General features: G+C 37.5%; 1 protein-coding gene across 1 annotated transcript; it reads left to right on the top strand.

Annotated features, from left to right (window-relative positions):
- Window positions 1-764: 764 nt before the first annotated feature.
- Window positions 765-18,563, top strand: LOC311068227 (uncharacterized protein). Its single transcript, XM_084090546.1, has 5 exons — window positions 765-1,116; window positions 7,555-7,710; window positions 11,510-11,917; window positions 14,814-14,962; window positions 17,044-18,563. Exons 1-5 carry the CDS (start codon window positions 1,044-1,046, stop codon window positions 17,086-17,088), a joined length of 831 nt encoding a protein of 276 aa, XP_083946672.1. The 5' UTR covers window positions 765-1,043; the 3' UTR covers window positions 17,089-18,563.
- Window positions 18,564-18,571: the final 8 nt, after the last annotated feature.

The raw sequence follows: 18,571 nt of genomic DNA on the forward strand, positions 1-18,571 counted from the left end.
CATTTTTTATTTTTTGTATTTGTATTTAAAAGTATGCTGCTTTCATATAACAATGAATCATTTGACTTTGACATGACGTTCGTTTTTAATCAGGCTAAATTTGAATAGCTCTCTAAACAGTCCTTCGCCCTGCATTGTGGGCAATGTAGTTTTAAAGACTGATGCTCATATGCGGTGTCACAGCGACTCTTTGTGGCACTTTTGAAGTTAGATTTCGTTTTTTGTTAGTGTACAATAGATGGGGCTCTCGCTCCATTATATATATTTACACCATATTTATTTGATGTTTGCTTATAAATAAACAAAAATAGCTATATACCATTACTATATACAAAAACTATATACCATTTCCCATTTAGGTTTTTGATTTTTCGCATTAGAAGAAACAATTGCGTATTATTTACATTTATTGTTATTTGATCATTTATTTTGTATTGTATGAGAGCACACAGCCTTGATAAAGGAAAAAGGAAAATAGTAATTATTATTATTAATAATTTGTTACATTTATATAGCGCATCTTTATATAGAGTATCTTGGAGTACAACAAAATAAACAATAAATAAATAAATAAATAATTGACAAAAGTTGTTATATGCCCATGGAAATTAGTTACAGAAACGCGTCTCAAGCACAGACTGTAAAAATAAAAATTGAATAGAAAATAAAACAAATGTTTCGATTTTTTTTATTATTTTTTTACAGTCTATGGTTTCGAGCATGGTTTCGAGACGCCTCGTGCGCGCGGTTCACGCGCTCCGCCCACCGCTCAGGCGAGAGCGCGCAGGATCACTTCAGGTCTGGCTCTACTGTGAATGAACTGTTCACTGTTGAGGACTCATCTGATCATCTGACTGGATTCTGTCACGCTGTTGGAAACTAAGAAAACCCCGTTGACATCTAAATTAATCTCTGTCCGCTTCCAGCGCCCACCCAGAGGCGTTTAATTGTGACTTTTGTTTCTGTTTTTATGCCTGAAGAAGGAAAGAACGGAAGAAGGACTCGATAATTTTAGGTTAAAGTTAGTTTTCTTCTATTGTCATATGAAGGATATGGGCAGATGTGGAAATGTTGCGTTTTGCGCGATGGTGCTCTTCTACTGTTCTTTGATTACAGGTAAAAAAAAATCTATCTATCTATCTATCTATCTATCTATCTATCTATCTATCTATCTATCTATCTATCTATCTATCTATCTATCTATCGTTATCTGTCTGTAAACAATTACAGTAACAGCAATTGTGACATTTTGAAAATTCTGCTGCCACGCGTATCCTGTGCAGTCAAACAATGGTTATATCTCAAAACCTAGCGAGCTGCCTACCTAGGCAGCCACCATAGTTCATTTTGGATGCCCAAAAATGTTTTCTAGTTAGGGAGCTCACTATGTTTTGAGCCATAGCCTTATATCTTGCGGTGAAGAGACTCATCCAGAACTCTAATTACAGCCTGACACTGGTTTCTGGACAGTAAGACTAACATGACTTCATATGAACGCAAACATAAGCTGGTGCTTTAAATTGGAATATTTAAAAATTATATTTTATATGACATTAGTTAAAGCTTTTGCTGTCTGTTCAGTTATGTGTTCAGTTTAGAGTGTAAAAGATCACCAGCTTTGTGAAAAGTCACTCAAATTTAATTGTGAATATTCCATTATCAAACATACACGTTTACTTAGCTTTCTAAATAGGGACATTTCATAGACATAATGGTTTCTATACTCTACAAACTGTATATTCTCTCCCCTCACACTAACCCGACCCCTAAACCTGCCCATCACACACACACACACACACACTAACCCGACCCCTAAACCTGTCCATCACACAAAACTTTCTGCATTTTTACATAAAAAAAAAAAAACTTTAATTACTTTATTTTTATACCCACACACACACACACACACACACACACGTTTACTTAGCTATCTAAATAAGGACATTTCTAAATAAGGACATTTCATAGACATAATGGTTTCTATACTGTACAAACTGTATGTTTTATCCCCTCACACTAACCCGACCCCAAAACCTGCCCATCACACACACACACACACACACACACACACACACACTAACCCGACCCCTAATCCTACCCATCACACAAAACTCTCTGCATTTTTCTGCAAAAAACAAACAAACTTTAATTACTTTATTTTTATACCCACCCACACACACACACACACACACACAATCATGCTCATAAGGGCGGAAATGCATTAAATTTATCTCTCTCTCTCCCAGCACTGGCACAGAGAGCATCATGGGAAAGCTGTTAAACCACACATACTGTCTCTCAATCCCAGAATGCTTTCATTTATAGCCAGTGTTTGTAATTAAGGGTCACGCAGCGGTGTATTTAAATCAGATTGTATTGCAGAAGGCCTGTTTTCGTACAGCTGAGCTGTTCTCACAGAACGGCCTGTAGTTCTCTGAGGATGACTGAGTGAGAGTGAGATTGTTCAGGACGTGCGGCTGAACAATCATGGTGTATTTTTAGAGCGTTTCTGTTGCTTGTTCTCTTTGCATTCTGACGTCCTGTTCCTCTCACTTTCATCTTGGAACTATGTTACCTTTTCTTTTTCTTTTTCTTTTCTTTTTTTTATTCCACGTTTGCAGCTTTGAAAAACCATTTTTACTTTCATTCCTGGTATTATTCTTGGCATTATCCCAATCCATTTATGCTCCAAAGAAAAATAATTTCTCTCTTTACTTTAAAATTCAATAACACTTTTAGCCTCACAAAAGCCTCACTAGCTTACTTGGTAATGCTAAGCAACAGTGAAATATCTTTTAAGTCATTGTTTTAGGCTACTGTTGTAATGAATCCTTTGTAAATAGTTAACACATGTATTTAATTATTTAAATCATGTAATATATTAATGATAGATTTGAAATAGAAACATATCCATGGAGATGCTTTGGAGGGTGAAAAATGACCTTGCCGCAAACAGAGGTGGACAGTAACAAAGTACATTTACTTGAGTACTGTACTTAAGTACACTTTTTGAGTATCTGTACTTTACTTAAGTATTATTTTTTCTGGAAACTTTTTACTTTAACTTCACTACATTTGAAAGACAAATATCGTACTTTTTACTCCACTACAATTCTGTCAGGTCCTTGAGTAGAAAGTAGTAATGTCAGTTAGTGGATGATTCTGGTTGCAGGGGTTGCATTTTTGCAGGGGTTGCATTTTGGCTGGAAATGAAAGTCGGACTGACGTCAGAAACCGACTGATGTTGGTTTCTGACGTCAACCCGATTTTCGTTTTCAACCACAATACAACGTCTGGCCAACGTTGGAGATTAACGTCAATCTGGCCTTGGATTCTGACATCAACCTGATTTTCATTTTCAACGTTGGGTTTGGTCTTTTAAATGCGAATTTTGTCATTGTTTTGGTGCACACTAGCTTATAGACAACAGTAAGGCTAACATATTCATACTTAAAGCCAAACAACTTTAAATAGGGCACTATTTGAGGGAACAGCCATTTGGGTGTCCGAAACCATTGTGGACGTTATTGAGTGCATTTATTCAATCTCACATTCAATCCCACTACTGGAACTGTGTTCTAGAAATAAATTTGATATTGATATGAGGGAAGGCAGGCATAGATTCAGAGGCATAAGGTACTGTAAGTATTACACTACAATGCAACAATAATAAAACAATGCATTGAAATTTACTTTTGATACTTAAAGGGATACTCCACTTTTTTCGGAAATAGGCTCATTTTACAACTCCCCCAGAGTTAAACAGTTGAGTTTTACCGTTTTCGAATCCATTCAGCCGATCTCCGGGTCTGGCGGTACCACTTTTAGCATAGCTTAGCATAGATCATTGAATCGGACAAGACCATTAGCATCTCTCTCAAAAAAATGACCAAAGAGTTTCGATATTTTTCCTATTTAAAACTTGACTCTTCTGTAGTTACATCGTGTACTAAGAGCGACGGAAAATGTAAAGTTGCGATTTTCTAGGCTGATATGGCTAGGAACTATACTCTCATTCCTGCGTAATAATCAAGAAACTTTGCTGCCGTACCATGCAGGGCACTGCGTCATATCATTACGCCTGCTGCACTCATGGTACAGCAGCAAAGTTTCCAGCCTAGAAAATCGCAACTTTAGGAATAGGAAAAATAGGAAAAATATCGAAACTCTTTGATCATTTTTTTGAGAGAGATGCTAATGGTCTTGTCCGATTCAATGATCTATGCTAAGCTATGCTAAAAGTGGTACCGCCAGACCCGGAGATCGGCTGAATGGATTCGAAAACGGTAAAACTCAACTGTTTAACTCTGGGGGAGTTGTAAAATGAGCCTATTTCCAAAAAAAGTGGAGTATCCCTTTAAGTACTTTTAAAACAAGTACTTCTGTACTTTTACTTAAGTAAAAATCTTAAGTAAAAGGTCTTTACAACTTTTACTTGTAACGGAGTAATATTTGACCAGTAGTATCTGTACTTTCATTCAAGTAAGGAAGTTGTGTACTTTGTCCACCTCTGGTCGCAAACAAGTGGTGGTAACAAGCTTCCATACTATGGTGATAATTGAAATTGAGGCAAACACCACTAATATGTATTAGACACTCACCCAGTATGTCATCATCTGTTTCTCACTTGCATGTTTCTCACATCTACTGGCTGGTTTTCTCACCTCTCATATCTGCAAATCTTATCTTTACAGGAGGTTTTTGTTTGACATGTAAAATCATAAATGATAAAGTCATGTTTAAAATCCCTGATGCAAATATACAAAGAATTTTGATGCATGCATCATATTGCTTCTAGTTTTGACACAGAAGTCACATTGTGTTTATTTTTTTAAAGGAATGATCCTGTGTGCAGCATTTGTGGCATAATGTGCATTACTACAGACTTTTCACACAAAAAAAAGCAAAAAATTTTAGGTACAGTACTTGGGCGTACACAAGGAAACGTTAAAATACTGTAATTCAATGTGGATCACAAGACTGAAACATTCTTTCCAATATGTTCAAAGTTACAAGCATGTACACACAGAAAATTATGCATGACACAAGGAGGAAAAAAATACAACCAGGAACTAGTGAAGAATAACTGGAAGATGAAAATGATTCTCCATGACTCTACAGCTCAAATAACACAGTTTTGCATTGAATTCAAATTGCATTCAAAATAATATGTGACCCTGGACCACAAAACCAGTCACATGGGTCAATTTTTTTTTATATTGACAGTTATACAGCATATGAAAGCTGAATAAATAAGCTTTCCATTGATGTATGGTTTGTTAGGATAGGACAATATTTGGTCGAGTAACTATTTGTAAATCTGGAATCTGAGGGTGCAAAAAAATTGAAACAATGAGAAAATGGGAAAAGTTGTCCATTTATGTTCGCGATTCACAAAAATAAATGTTTTATATATTTACTGTAGGAAATTTACAAAATATCTTCATGAAACATGATCTTTACTTAATTTCCTAATGAATTTTGGCATAAAAGAAAAATCGATAATTTTGACCCATACAATGTATTGTTGGCTATTGCCACAAATATACCCGTGCGACATGTGACTGGTTTTGTGATCCAGTGTCACATATGAGTGCTTAAAAAAACATGCCTTTTACATGCCAGATTTTACATGAGTTCTTTTGCACTAATGGACATATGCAGAGTTTACCTGTTATGTTCCTTTCGAATCCTTTGTGAAAAGAATTAAAGTTTGTGTGTGTTGCTGTACCTTTCTCTGATATAATGCAAGCTGTGTTCATATCACACACACACAGGGCTTGAAATGAAGATGTGTGTCTGAGACAAAAATTTGAAACTAGTTAATAATACTGTCAATTCATGTTTCTAGTTAAATCAGCAGTGTTATATTAGTATTTATATACTATTACTGAAAAAAAAAAAGATTGGTGTAGAAACAACTCAAAAATTTGAATTTCATAATTAATGACAAAGTAAAAGCAACTAACACATTAAACATGAAATTCAGAAAATATCCTGAAAAACATCTTCCAATAATCTCTGTTCTATTTTAAAACTTCAAAAATAATCATTTTTACAGTGTATTTAGTAATATTTTGAATGAGCTTTTATGTTCCTTTCGAAATCCTTTGTGAAAAAAATTAAAGTTTGTGTATTGCTGTACCATTCTCTGATATAATGTGAGCTGTGTTTATATCACACACACACAGGGCTTGAATTGAAGATGTGTGTCTTGAGACAAAAATAGACTAAATGTAGAGAGAGAGAGAGAGAGAGAGAGAGAGAGAGAGAGAGAGAGAGAGAGAGAGAGAGAGAGAGAGAAAATGATACAAAGGTTAAAATTTGAAAAGGCCATAGACTGTCTTTATGTAGCATTGTAATAAATCTGTTCTGTGATGCTGATCGGGCCATTGTCATGCTGTGGACTGGTGTATTTTCCCCAATAAAGGAACAAAATAAACTGCTGAATCATGCTCTGAATCACACTCCCAAAATATCCCCCGGAGTCGTCGTATAGGCTTATTCCCATTGCGAGCGGGCTGTGTGCTTCGTGACGTGGGGTGAACAGGGGTGTTATTGAGGAGCTCAGCCAAAAGAAATCTTGTGAAGTGGCAGGGTGTGGTGGTGCACAAAACCCTTAAAAAAAACTCCCTCAGGATTCTGGGTAATGACCCGCAAACAGTGTGTGTGTGTGTGTGTGTGTGTGTGTGTGTGTGTGTACGTGTGTGTGTCAGCGAGTGAGACTGAGATTAGGGATCCAAAAATAACTCAATGTTATAGGAAGTCTCGAGTCAAATAATGATGCACAGATATTAGCCAGCATCTACAACAAATAATCTTTTTAGTTATGATTGATAAATTATATTTTAAATCTGCTCTGGCAACTGCCCACAACTTACTTAGCATCATATACCAATGTAAAACTAGTTAATAATACTGTCAATTCATGTTTCTAGTTAAATCAGCAGTGTTATCTTAGTATTTATATACTATTATAAAAATTTGGTGTAGAAACAACTCAGAAATTGTAATTTCATAATTAATGACAAAGTAAAAGCAACTAGCACATTAAACATGAAATTCAGAAAATTTCCTGAAAAACATCTTCCAATAATCTGTTGTATTTTACAACCTTCAAAAAATAATAATTTTTACAGTGTATTTAGTAATATTTTGAATGAGCTTTTATTTGTAAATTTTTCATTTTTATTTTCAGTTTTCAGTTTTAGTCATTTGGTTGTTTTTGTCACTTTATTTTTTTTATTTAGCTTTAATAAAAAAAATAAAAAAACTTTTAATACTTCAACATTTTATTTCAGATGCTAGTGTTGCTTAATTAAATGATTGAATTAATTATTAACACTTTTCATCAGATAATGAAAGACAGAAGATGTTTAAATATTCCCTCTGATTTGGCGGAGACATTCTCTCATTTTTAATTCATGATAATACCCATTTTCATTTAAATATGCTGATTACTTTGAATAATTTAAGTCACAGACTGACATTTCCCCTAGTTCTGTGTTCCTGATTCATACATCAACTTTGTCCTCGTTGTCCTCCTGTCTTCAGGTGATTACCGCTGCGTGTCGTCTGCGGATCATGTGAAGAGAAGAGACGGCGTCAACATGAGCTCGTCCCTGCAGCCCGAGACACCCAGCAGGAATCAGACACAGTCCTGGACTAACCACAGCAATGACACCACGCCTCACACAGGCTCGACGACAGGTACAACATTTATTCATCTGGGGTTTTAATCAGAGATTAACATTGCCGTCGAAACCCCAATCTGATAGGCTTTAACCGAGTTCCTAGACTGCAACAACAAGTGCTTGTGAGAGAGAACTAATCGCTGGATTTGAAACATATTCAGTCTCTAAAATAATCTGTGCACTGTAGGAAAAAAATCTACAGAAAACACTGTAGGAAAAAAAGTAGGTAATTTTCAACCTACTCAATAATTCAATAATTGTATCCCTTAAAACTAAACTTTGATCACCAAAATGCCATGTTTAAACGTTTTTTCCTTGAAAAAAATTCTTATAGTATACGCAGTTCTATGAATATCCAAATTATGAGTCATGAGTGGACACGCCCTCTACTGCTGATTGGCTCACTCTCTCTCCTCCCCCATCATGAGTGGACACGCCCCCTACTGCTGATTTTCTCACACTCTCTCCTCCCCATCATGAGTGGACACACCCCCTACTGCTGATTGGCTCACTCTCTCCTCCCCCACCACTAGTGGACACTCCCCCTACTGCTGATTTGCTCACACTCCTCCCCATCATGAGTGGACACCCCCCCTACTACTGATTGGCTCTCTCTCCTCCCCCATCATGAGTGGACACACCCCCTACTGCTGATTGGCTCACTCTCTCTCCTCCCCCATCATGAGTGGACACACCCCCTACTACTGATTGGCTCTCTCTCCTCCCCCATCATGAGTGGACACGCCCTCTACTGATGATTGGTTCACTCTCTCTCCTCCCCCATCATGAGTGGACACGCCCTCTACTGCTGATTGGCTCACTCTCTCTCCTCCCCCATCATGAGTGGACACGCCCCCTACTGCTGATTTTCTCACACTCTCTCCTCCCCATCATGAGTGGACACACCCCCTACTGCTGATTGGCTCACTCTCTCCTCCCCCACCACTAGTGGACACTCCCCCTACTGCTGATTTGCTCACACTCCTCCCCATCATGAGTGGACACCCCCCCTACTACTGATTGGCTCTCTCTCCTCCCCCATCATGAGTGGACACACCCCCTACTGCTGATTGGCTCACTCTCTCTCCTCCCCCATCATGAGTGGACACACCCCCTACTACTGATTGGCTCTCTCTCCTCCCCCATCATGAGTAGACACGCCCCCTACCGCTGATTGGCTCACTCTCTCTCCTCCCCCATCATGAGTGGACACACCCCCTACTAATGATTGTCTCTCTCTCCTCCCCCATCATGAGTGGACACGCCCCCTACTGCTGATTGGCTCACTCTCTCCTCCCCCATCATGAGTAGACACACCCCCTACCGCTGATTGGCTAACTCTCCTCCCCATCATGAGTGGACACACCCCCTACTACTGATTGGCTCTCTCTCCTCCCCATCATAAGTGGACACGCCCCCTACTGCTGATTGGCTCACTCTCTCTCCTCCCCCATCATGAGTGGACACGCCCCATTTTTTCTCAGAAATCACATACTGCACCTTTAACTACCACCCCTGACATCAGAATACAGATCATTTATAAAATAATAATCTGTGGCTCTGAACTGCAACTGCAATGTAAATGGCATAAAGCGAGGAGTGTGAGAAAGAGAGACAGTGAGTAAATGCAGTGTGAGATCTGACGTGAGAGTGTGAGAGTTTGAATCCTCATGACACACAGCACATACAGCTCAATGCTGTTCACACACACACACACACGCCTCATGCACAGCCACACACTGTGAATCCATGAAAGATCTCACCAACACACCATTAAAAATGATCCTGCTGCAATACCGCAGTGTTAAAAACCCCGGCTGTGTTCAGAGGAAATACTAGAAGGAAAAACATTTGGTGTAGAAACAGTTTTTTCTTAAAGGGATAGTTCACCCAAAAATGAAAATTAATTACTCACCCTCATGTCGTTCCAAACCCGTAAGACTTTTCCATTTCAATTTTTTCAAATTAAATTTGTTCATCATATAAAGCGATAGAGTCTCTTCAGAAAATTTTGGCTAAACCGCTCAAATCATATTGATTAGTTTTACAATCTCTTTATGTACTTTTTGAAGCGTCAAAGTCAATTGTGAAATATTGTTACAATTTAAAAGAACTGTTTTCTATTGTAACATATTTGAAAATGTCATTTAAATGAATTTTCAGCATCATTACTCCAGTCTTCAGTGTCACATGATCCTTCAGAAATCATTCTAATATAATGATTTGCTGCTCAAGAAATATTTCTGATTATTATCAATGTTAAAAACAGTTGTGCTGCTTCATATGTCTGTGGCGAACAGAAAGTTCATCAGCATTTATTTGAAACAGAAATCTCTTGTAACATTTTAAATGTCTTTTACTGTCACTTTTGATCAATTTAATGCATCCTTGCTGAATAAAAGTATTTATTTCTTTAAAACCAATCTTAGTGACCCCACGCTTTTGAATGCATGGTAGCATACACTGCAGAAATAGTAGTAGTATGCTAGATAGCGATATTGTGAACACAGCCCCTCCTCTCTCTCTTTCTCTAAAGAACTCACATATATGTGGCAAACATTCAGTGTTTTCACATTCAGATCATTGCAAAACAACCAATTCCAGTGGTTCCTCATATCTGGTTGACAAACATATGCAAAAAAAACTCAATTTACATGTTCCTGTCATTCCTCAACTTACCTCTGAAACAAATTTCCTTTTTCTGACAATACCAAACTCTTCTTATTTTGCATCCCTTCCCCCAGCCGTCATTAAGAGACCACTTTTCACAATCCAACCACCTCCTGATGGATTAAAACAAGTCTAACCCTGCGATTTATTTGACTTACTGAATATCATGTTTCAATCAGACATAAGTCACAGTGCAGGATTTGGAAATGCTTTTTATCTTGAACAAAGACTCAAGGAAAAGGCAAAACCAACCCAAGAAATAGCATTGAACATGCAGCCGCTTGTTGAGTCGTGTGCTCATGATTTGAACTGTAAAAAGCCCAAAGCTACATTTCATCTGGTATTATTCAGCTCAGTTTGTATATTTTTAATTATTTCACAACATTTCTGTCAGCAGATCCTTCATATGCTGTCATGTTTGTGTAATTATGCAGAGGGCACCATGGAAACATGGTGATAATTACTCTTCTGGCCCACCTGGGACGTCATGCACTCATTTTTAATTCTTTTGAGTGGGCATCAGTGGCAGTCCTGGCTTACTTTGTGCAATAGACGAGATAAGACACGAACAAAGGGGGAAAACACTTTTTAACAACGTATTCGTTTTTTCATTAAAGTATACAGTGTACAGTTCAGTTTTTAAACAAGAAATTAACACTTTTATTCAGCAAGAATGCATTAAATTGATCAAAAGTGACAGTTAAGACAATTATAATGTTAGAAAAGATTGAACTTTCTATTCATCAAAGAATCCGGAAAAATCTTGTATCACAGTTTCTAGATATAAAGCAGCACAACTGTTTATAACATTGATAATAATCATAAATGTTTCTTGAGCAGCAAATCAGCATATTAGAATGATTTCTGGAGGATCATGTGACACTGAAGACTGGAGTAATGATGCTGAAAATTCAGCTTTGATCACAGGAATAAATTACATTTTTAATAGTCAGAAATCAGTCATTTTAAATTGTAATATTTCTGTAATATCAAATAAATGGAGTCCTTATGAGACTTCTTTTTAAAAACATTAAAATATCTTGTTGATTTATGTCTGTAATATATTGGAAGTTGCTCTCAAATCTGAAGGCGAACAACACTTAGTTTGTGTGTGTTTGATGCCATCATGCCTGTTTCACCATCAGAGACGGTGGCGAACTCATCCGCTCCAGCGGACAACGTCACTTTCTCCGGGAACATCACAGACAGTCGGAACGGGTCTGATGTGTCTCCTGTGGATAATCAGACAGCAGTGACCATGGCAGGACCTACAACACCTACTACACTCCTGCCATCACCAACCCATGAGCCCACGAACACCGTCCACATCATCAGCACCTTCCACACGACACTTCCTGAACCCACCACAGCTCCAGAGGTGACCAGCTCAGGGTCGACGAGCGCTCATCCCACACAGAAATCCTCCCCGACAGCGTCATCACCCACATCATCCGCCTTCCCCACGGTCAACACACAGAAGTCAGCGAGCAGCAGTCCCGTCCAGGCCAAAGCCCACGCCGACACACCCTCGGCACTGAACGTCGGAGATGACGGTACGTGAAAACAGTGGCTATTCCTGCTTTTCCTTAAAGGGATAGTTCACCCAAAAATGAAAATGAGCCCATGATTTACTCACCCTGAAGCCATCCTAGGTGTATATGACATTCATCTTTCAGACGAATACAATCAGAGTTATATTAAAAAATGCCCTGGCTCTTTCAGGCTTTATAATGGGAGTCAATGGGTATATATATTTTTTTAAGTCCATCAAAGTGCATCCATCCATGATTAAAGTGCTCGACACGGCTCTGGCGGGTTAATAAAGGCCTTCTGAAGTAAAGCGATGCGTTCATGTAAGAAACATCCATATTTAAAGGGTTAGTTATTATTTGTCAGTAATTACTCACCCTCATGTTGTTCCAACCCCGTAAGACTTTCGTTCATCTTCAGAAACACAAATTAAGATATTTTTGATTAAATCTGAGAGCTGGATCACTCCTCCATAGGCTTCTATGTAATTGATATCTGCCATCCCAGAAAAGTTATTAAAGACTATGTATAAAATAGTCCAAGTGACTACAGTGGCTCAACCTTAAGATTATCAAGCGACGAGAATACTTTTTGTGTGCAAAAACAAAACAAAAATAAAGACTTTATTCAACTCTTCATGTTCTTCTGTGTGGGCCTCTGAGTGAGTGCACGTAGTGTAATAGCGCTGCGCTTCTGGGTTGTACGTCAGAACGTAGACTCACTATTGGCCGACACTGGTCGTGTGTGATGCTGGCCAATAGTGAGCCTACGTTCTGACGACTAAAATAAAACGACGTTCTATCGACTAAAATAACTAGCTTCCGGCATACGGCCGTATGCAAGTCGACTATTTTAGTCGAACAGGTCAGGTGTCCACTGTCAATAGCGTAGTGACGTATGAAGCACCGCTCGCCTCACACAGAAATCACTGTCAAGCCGAGCAGCTTTCTGTTGGTCAGCCGGCGGGTTCGCGTGACCAGCTTGAACATGAGCGAAAACTTTTCCAACCCATGCAAAATTCCCGATCGCACACATTCCTATTGGAATAACTGGATTTCACCTGCCAAATTTCGCTGAGCAACGGTAAATCTGACCTTTTAGAATGCAAAATATAATTTTGTTGACAAGTATTTTATCTTGTTTTTTAGTAACCCAAAAAATTCCTTATTATATTAAATATATATTACACTTACATATATATATGTATATAATATATTTAAATACAAATATACTTAAATATAATACATTTATTAAATATTAGTATAAACTATATTTATCAGTACTTTTCATTATGAATTATTAATATTACATATATTACACTTAATATATTTATGTACACATAAATATAATGCATTTATTAAATATAATGTAATTATATATATATATACTTAAATATGTCATCAAAATATAATTAAATACACTTAAATATAATGCATTTATTTAATTAATTAGTATAAACTATATTTATCTGTACTTTTCAGTATGAATTCTGAATTATTATTACATATATTACACTTAATATATTTATGTACACTTAAATGTAATGTATTTATTAAATATAATTTAATTATCATGAACTATATTTATCAGCGCTTTAAAGTATGAATTCTGCATTTATATTTAATTACTCTTGCATCATCCGCAATCTTTGATTTGATTTATTCACTGAGCTTCTTGCATTGCATTCTGGGATTACCTTCTCAATGAAGGATACTTGCAATGGTACCAAAATGAGCTGCTTTAGAAGGCAGCATAATTAAGTTGCCTATGTTTGTAGCCTACAAAGGCGGCTCACTAGATTCTGAAACAGAGCTCATATTATGTGTTTTAGCATGACTAGATCACTGCACCAATCAGCATCCAGGACTGGAACTGTTATATAATCGCTTAAAAGTTAGAGGTCAGTAAGAGTTTAATTTCTTTTAAAGAAATTAATACTTTTATTCAGCAAGAATGCATTAAATTGATCAAAAGTGACAGTAAAGACATTTATATTGTTACAAATAAATTATATATTAAATAAATGCTGTTATTTAGAACTTGCTATTCATCAAAGAATCCTGAAAAAAAAAAAATGTTTCCACAAAACAAAAAAAAACTGAGAAATGTTTCTTTATTTAGCAGCAAATCATCATATTATACTTATTTCTGAAGGATCATGTGACACTGAAGACTGGAGTAATGATGCTGAAAATTCAGCTTTGATCACAGGAATAAATTACATTTTAAAATATACTCAGATAGAAAACAGTTATTTTAAATTTATGTAATAGTATTTCACTGTTTTTACTGTACTTTTGATCAAGTAAATGCAGTTTTGGTGTTATCTTTCTGACCCCAAACGTTTGAACGGTCGTGTAACTTTGTCCTGCTTGCTTGTGATTTCGAGGCAGTTAGTGAGGACAAAAACGTGACTTTCTGCTGGAAACTTCTTGTGCCTGGTTAGGGTGCATTCGGACAGAAATCCTGCTGTTTGAAAGCCGACATGATTTATTGCTGTGATATTAAACATCACATGGTCATTCATTTTGTTGATGCCTTTGTGACCGAATGCAGCTGCACACACAAATATTTACAGCGCACATCTGCGTTTTTGTTTACCACAATGGCGAGCAAAACAAATCCCCATAAAACTGGATATGAATAGAGCTCTAACAGCAGATAGCCTGATAATGGTAGGTTTGGGAAACAAGAGCATCATTATATCTGTAGAGTAACATCGAGCTCTGAGGGCCGGGACGTCTTCACGCTGACACAACTGAAGAACACACAGATCTTTGTGGATACGCCAGGCCTGTGCGTCACTGGAGAAACCATCAAGCACAAAAACACACAATATTTACATGTTCTTTTCCAGAAAGTGTTTTAGTATAATTCTCTCTCTCTTTCTCTTGTTTTCCTTCTTCCTGGGATTTCTAGACAATGACAAAGTGTCCACTGACCCGCTCCTGGCTGGACTGGTTTCTGCGTTTGTCGTTGTTGCTGCCATTGTGTCGGTCCTCGTATTCCTGAAGTTCAGAAACACAAATGACGGCCCACAGTTTCGCAGACTTCAAGATCTCCCCATGGTAGGACTTCAGTTTATTGATTCATTCAACACATTCTTGATGAATACAGGTGAAACTCGAAAAATTTGAATATCGTGCAAAAGTTATCATTTTGATGATTATGGCTTACAGCTTATGAAAACCCCAAAATTAAAATCTCAGAAAATTAGAATATTACATGAAATCTATAAAAAAAAGGATTTTAAATACAGAAATGTCGGCCCTCTGAAAAGTATAATTATGCTTATGTATATAGTTATATATACTAAATATTAGTTTCACCTTTTAATTTGAATTACTGAAATACACAAACTTTTGCACGATATTTTTCGAGTTTCACCTGTAAATGGCGAAGCAATCTAGCCTGGTTAAAACCAGACCATTCTCAGTAGTAACTGAGTTATGGTCTGGCAAAGCTTCATTAATAACTCATTTCCAAAGGGGCGTCACCAACGGACGTCGCTCAAATGCCTCTGGGCGCAACTGGATAGACCTAAAACCAATCAGAGCGATCGTCATCGTGTAAAGCCATATGCTGCGTCCAAGTTACACTACGCCATAAAAGTATGTACTCTTTTTGTGAAGAAAAGGTATTTACTTTTGAATATGTAGCAAAAAAGTAGGCAAGCTTTGGGACATACTACTTCGTCATCTTTATCTGACGGATCTGTTGCGTGCATCTGTCAATCATCCGTAAACTGCCCTGTCAATCATCTTGTCACAGTTAAAATCCTCTATTAAATCTAATTTAATTTCCTACTGTTTCGGAGAGAAATGTAGTCGCACGTTCATCTGCCAGTGGGTCTTTCATGGAGACTGTCCTCATGTGTTTGCAATTTGAATTTAATAATGCATTTAAAAGTTGGTGCGCTTCACCAACGGACGTCGATCAAATGCCTCTGGGCGCAATTGGATAGACCCAAAACCAATCAGAGCAATCGTCATCGTGTAAAGCCCGCCTCAACGTTTCTGATTGGTGCCGCGATTTCGACGGATTAGAAATGGGCTTGAATGAGCTCTTTGCCAGACTACTTGCAGAGCAAATCTAAATTTGCCGGAAGTTGTCTGGGTTTTCCCAGGCTAGAAGCAACCAGCCCCGTCACAGAAGTTCAACACTGACAGGAAAAGGGTTGTTCTCAGGAAACCATTTAGATGCCATTTATACTCATGATATGCTATTTTTTTTCCCTTTCATTAAAAAAAAATATATTGCTGAACTTTAAAGATGTTATAGTTTCCCATTTTAGGCTCAAATGTACCAGGACCATAACCGCCATAAACAGAGGAAACACAATGATATTGATTTTAAAGTGCCCCTATTATGTTTTTCGGAAATTCATGTAGTGTGTAATATCGTTTGTGAATGTAAAAGGTCTGCAAAGATCATGAATGGAGTTTTGTCGCCTAAAAGAAAGAACTGATTCTGAACTGCTGAAACGAGTCGTCAGTAATTCCAGTCTCACTTCCTGCAAAAACATACGTAGGTTGGTAACGAATTTGCATAATGCCAGCCTATGGTCTTCATTCATTGTTTACTTTGACCCTCAAGCACTGTAGTTGTAGCTGAGGACTGGAAGAGTTTGGTTCGTGTGTCGACATGTTGAGAATTTTTCAGTGCTGCGAATCCACTGCTTGTACTTTGTTGCGGGAACGAACACGTCACAATATTCCTCATTTAAATAATTAATACGCAGAATAAAGGGGCGGGGCCTGGTTGAGTTAGTTAGTAGTGTGTTGAAACTCACGGTTATAGTGAGGGGCGGGACATTTCCCAAACACACTCAAAGCACTCGACCAATCACAACACACTGGTCCAACCAACCAATCAGAGCACATCGTGCTTTTCAGAAGGAGGGGCTTCATAGAGACAGGAACTAAACAGAGCGTTACTGACAGACTGGGAATAGAGGAGTTGCAACATTGTTCAAAAACACATAATTCTTCACATATTTGACATTCAAGCATGAAAACCTATTGTAGTAGAGCCCAAAAACAAAATCAAGACTTTAATAGAACAAGAGCATAATAGGACTCCTTTATGTCATTGGGACACATATTGCACTGTTTCTTGAGAACGCCTCGCTGACATCTGTGTGTTTCAGGACGATATGCTGGAGGACGCCCCTCTCTCCATGTACAGCTACTGAAAAACAGAGATGTTCCCCGGACATCTTCAGAGCGCCCAACATCACTCTGTTCAACACAAGAAAGACACAATTGAATGGCTCATGTTTTTCACAGAGGCACAAACACTCCTGTTGTTTCTGTTACAGGACTAAATGTAGCGTAATACTCCACTTTAGTTGTTAAACTCACCGTGTGCCGTCAGTGCCTGTTTGTTGGGTTGTGTTCTTGCACTTTACGTGGGTTTTGGGGAGGGTCGTGTGCTGCGGGAATATTTGGGAGCTGTTTTCGGCTCCATGTGTTAATTTGTTTCTCTGAGAGCTGCGTCGTCTCTGGATCCGTTACATTTTGTCTAATTCTTGAATTCTAACTTGCGGCTTTGTTGTTTTTCTGATCAAGTTCTTGGTTTTTTTAAAGAAATGCTCCACCTCTCAGTCAGCAACAATCACGTCTACAGTAGTGCACTTATAATGCAAGTCTATGAGGCACTAAAATAAACAATGAAATGCATTTTCAACCGTACAGCCACATGACATCGCAAATAATACACTTTAACATGAGACTAGGGTGATTAAACAGTTACTAACCTTGTCTGTGTAAAGTTATTTTGTTTTCAAAGTCTAAACCCTGTAACCTTTGCATGACACACACAATAATAGACTTCGTAGGAAATGCATTACTGTAAACTGATTTTTTCTTATTTTTACAAACTGAGGGATGAACGGCTGAAATATTAAAATGTTGCAGCTTGACCTGTATTGAACCCGGAACATTTCTTTAATACTCCATGAACGGCATCAGTAATGATTTTCCAGTGATAATTTCACTTTGTTCTCTGCTTCGTTCCCAAGGATGTTTCCACCTCTGATTAAAAATACTATTTTTGTCAGTCATATACATGTTCACTTAACTTCAAGAAATGATTTGGATTTTTTTTTCTTTGTCATTTGGAATGTCTTCAAATAGACAAAACAACAATGGTGAAAATGCAATTGGCTCTTTTAAACAAAACAACTAAATTCTGTTGCTTTTAAAAAAAGTTTTAAGATAAAAAATATCTATTTAGGTGCACTTTGACAGGCAGCCAACACTTATCAACGCACAGAAAGACGTTTAGCCATAGTTTTAAAGGGTTAATTCACCCACACACAAAAAAAAATCTTTCATCATTTACTCACCCTCATGTTTGTTCCAAGTTTCTCTCTTCCGTTGAACATAAAAGAAGATATTTTGAAGAATGTGTGTAACCAGACAGTTGACGGTAGCCATTAACTTCCATAGTAGAAAAAAAAAAAAAAGTCAATCAACTGTCCGGTTACCGGTTGTTTTTTATAAAAACTGAGAAAAAAATACAGTATTTTTCTTCTTGTGCTTTGTTGGCTGATGGATGTGTGATGTTGTTTACTTCATGTAATAACTTGTAAGAGTGCATTTCAAGTGTTTCTTATTACACATTGTTCTTTTTTAATTAATAAAAGTCTTTGAAATACACACTAAATTGTTACT

The sequence above is a fragment of the Abramis brama genome (assembly GCF_963993115.1).
Source record: "Abramis brama genome assembly, chromosome: 18".
NCBI classification, from domain to species: Eukaryota; Metazoa; Chordata; class Actinopteri; order Cypriniformes; family Leuciscidae; genus Abramis; species Abramis brama.

What these genes read in the sequence shown, in the direction of transcription:
- LOC311068227 (XM_084090546.1), top strand. Translation starts at nt 1,044, where the DNA reads ATGAAGGATATGGGCAGATGTGGAAATGTTGCGTTTTGCGCGATGGTG. An exon ending in CTACTGTTCTTTGATTACAG is followed by an intron (nt 1,117 to 7,554) that starts GTAAAAAAAAAT and finishes TCCTGTCTTCAG; the next exon opens with GTGATTACCGCTGCGTGTCG. An exon ending in ACTGAACGTCGGAGATGACG is followed by an intron (nt 11,918 to 14,813) that starts GTACGTGAAAAC and finishes TGGGATTTCTAG; the next exon opens with ACAATGACAAAGTGTCCACT.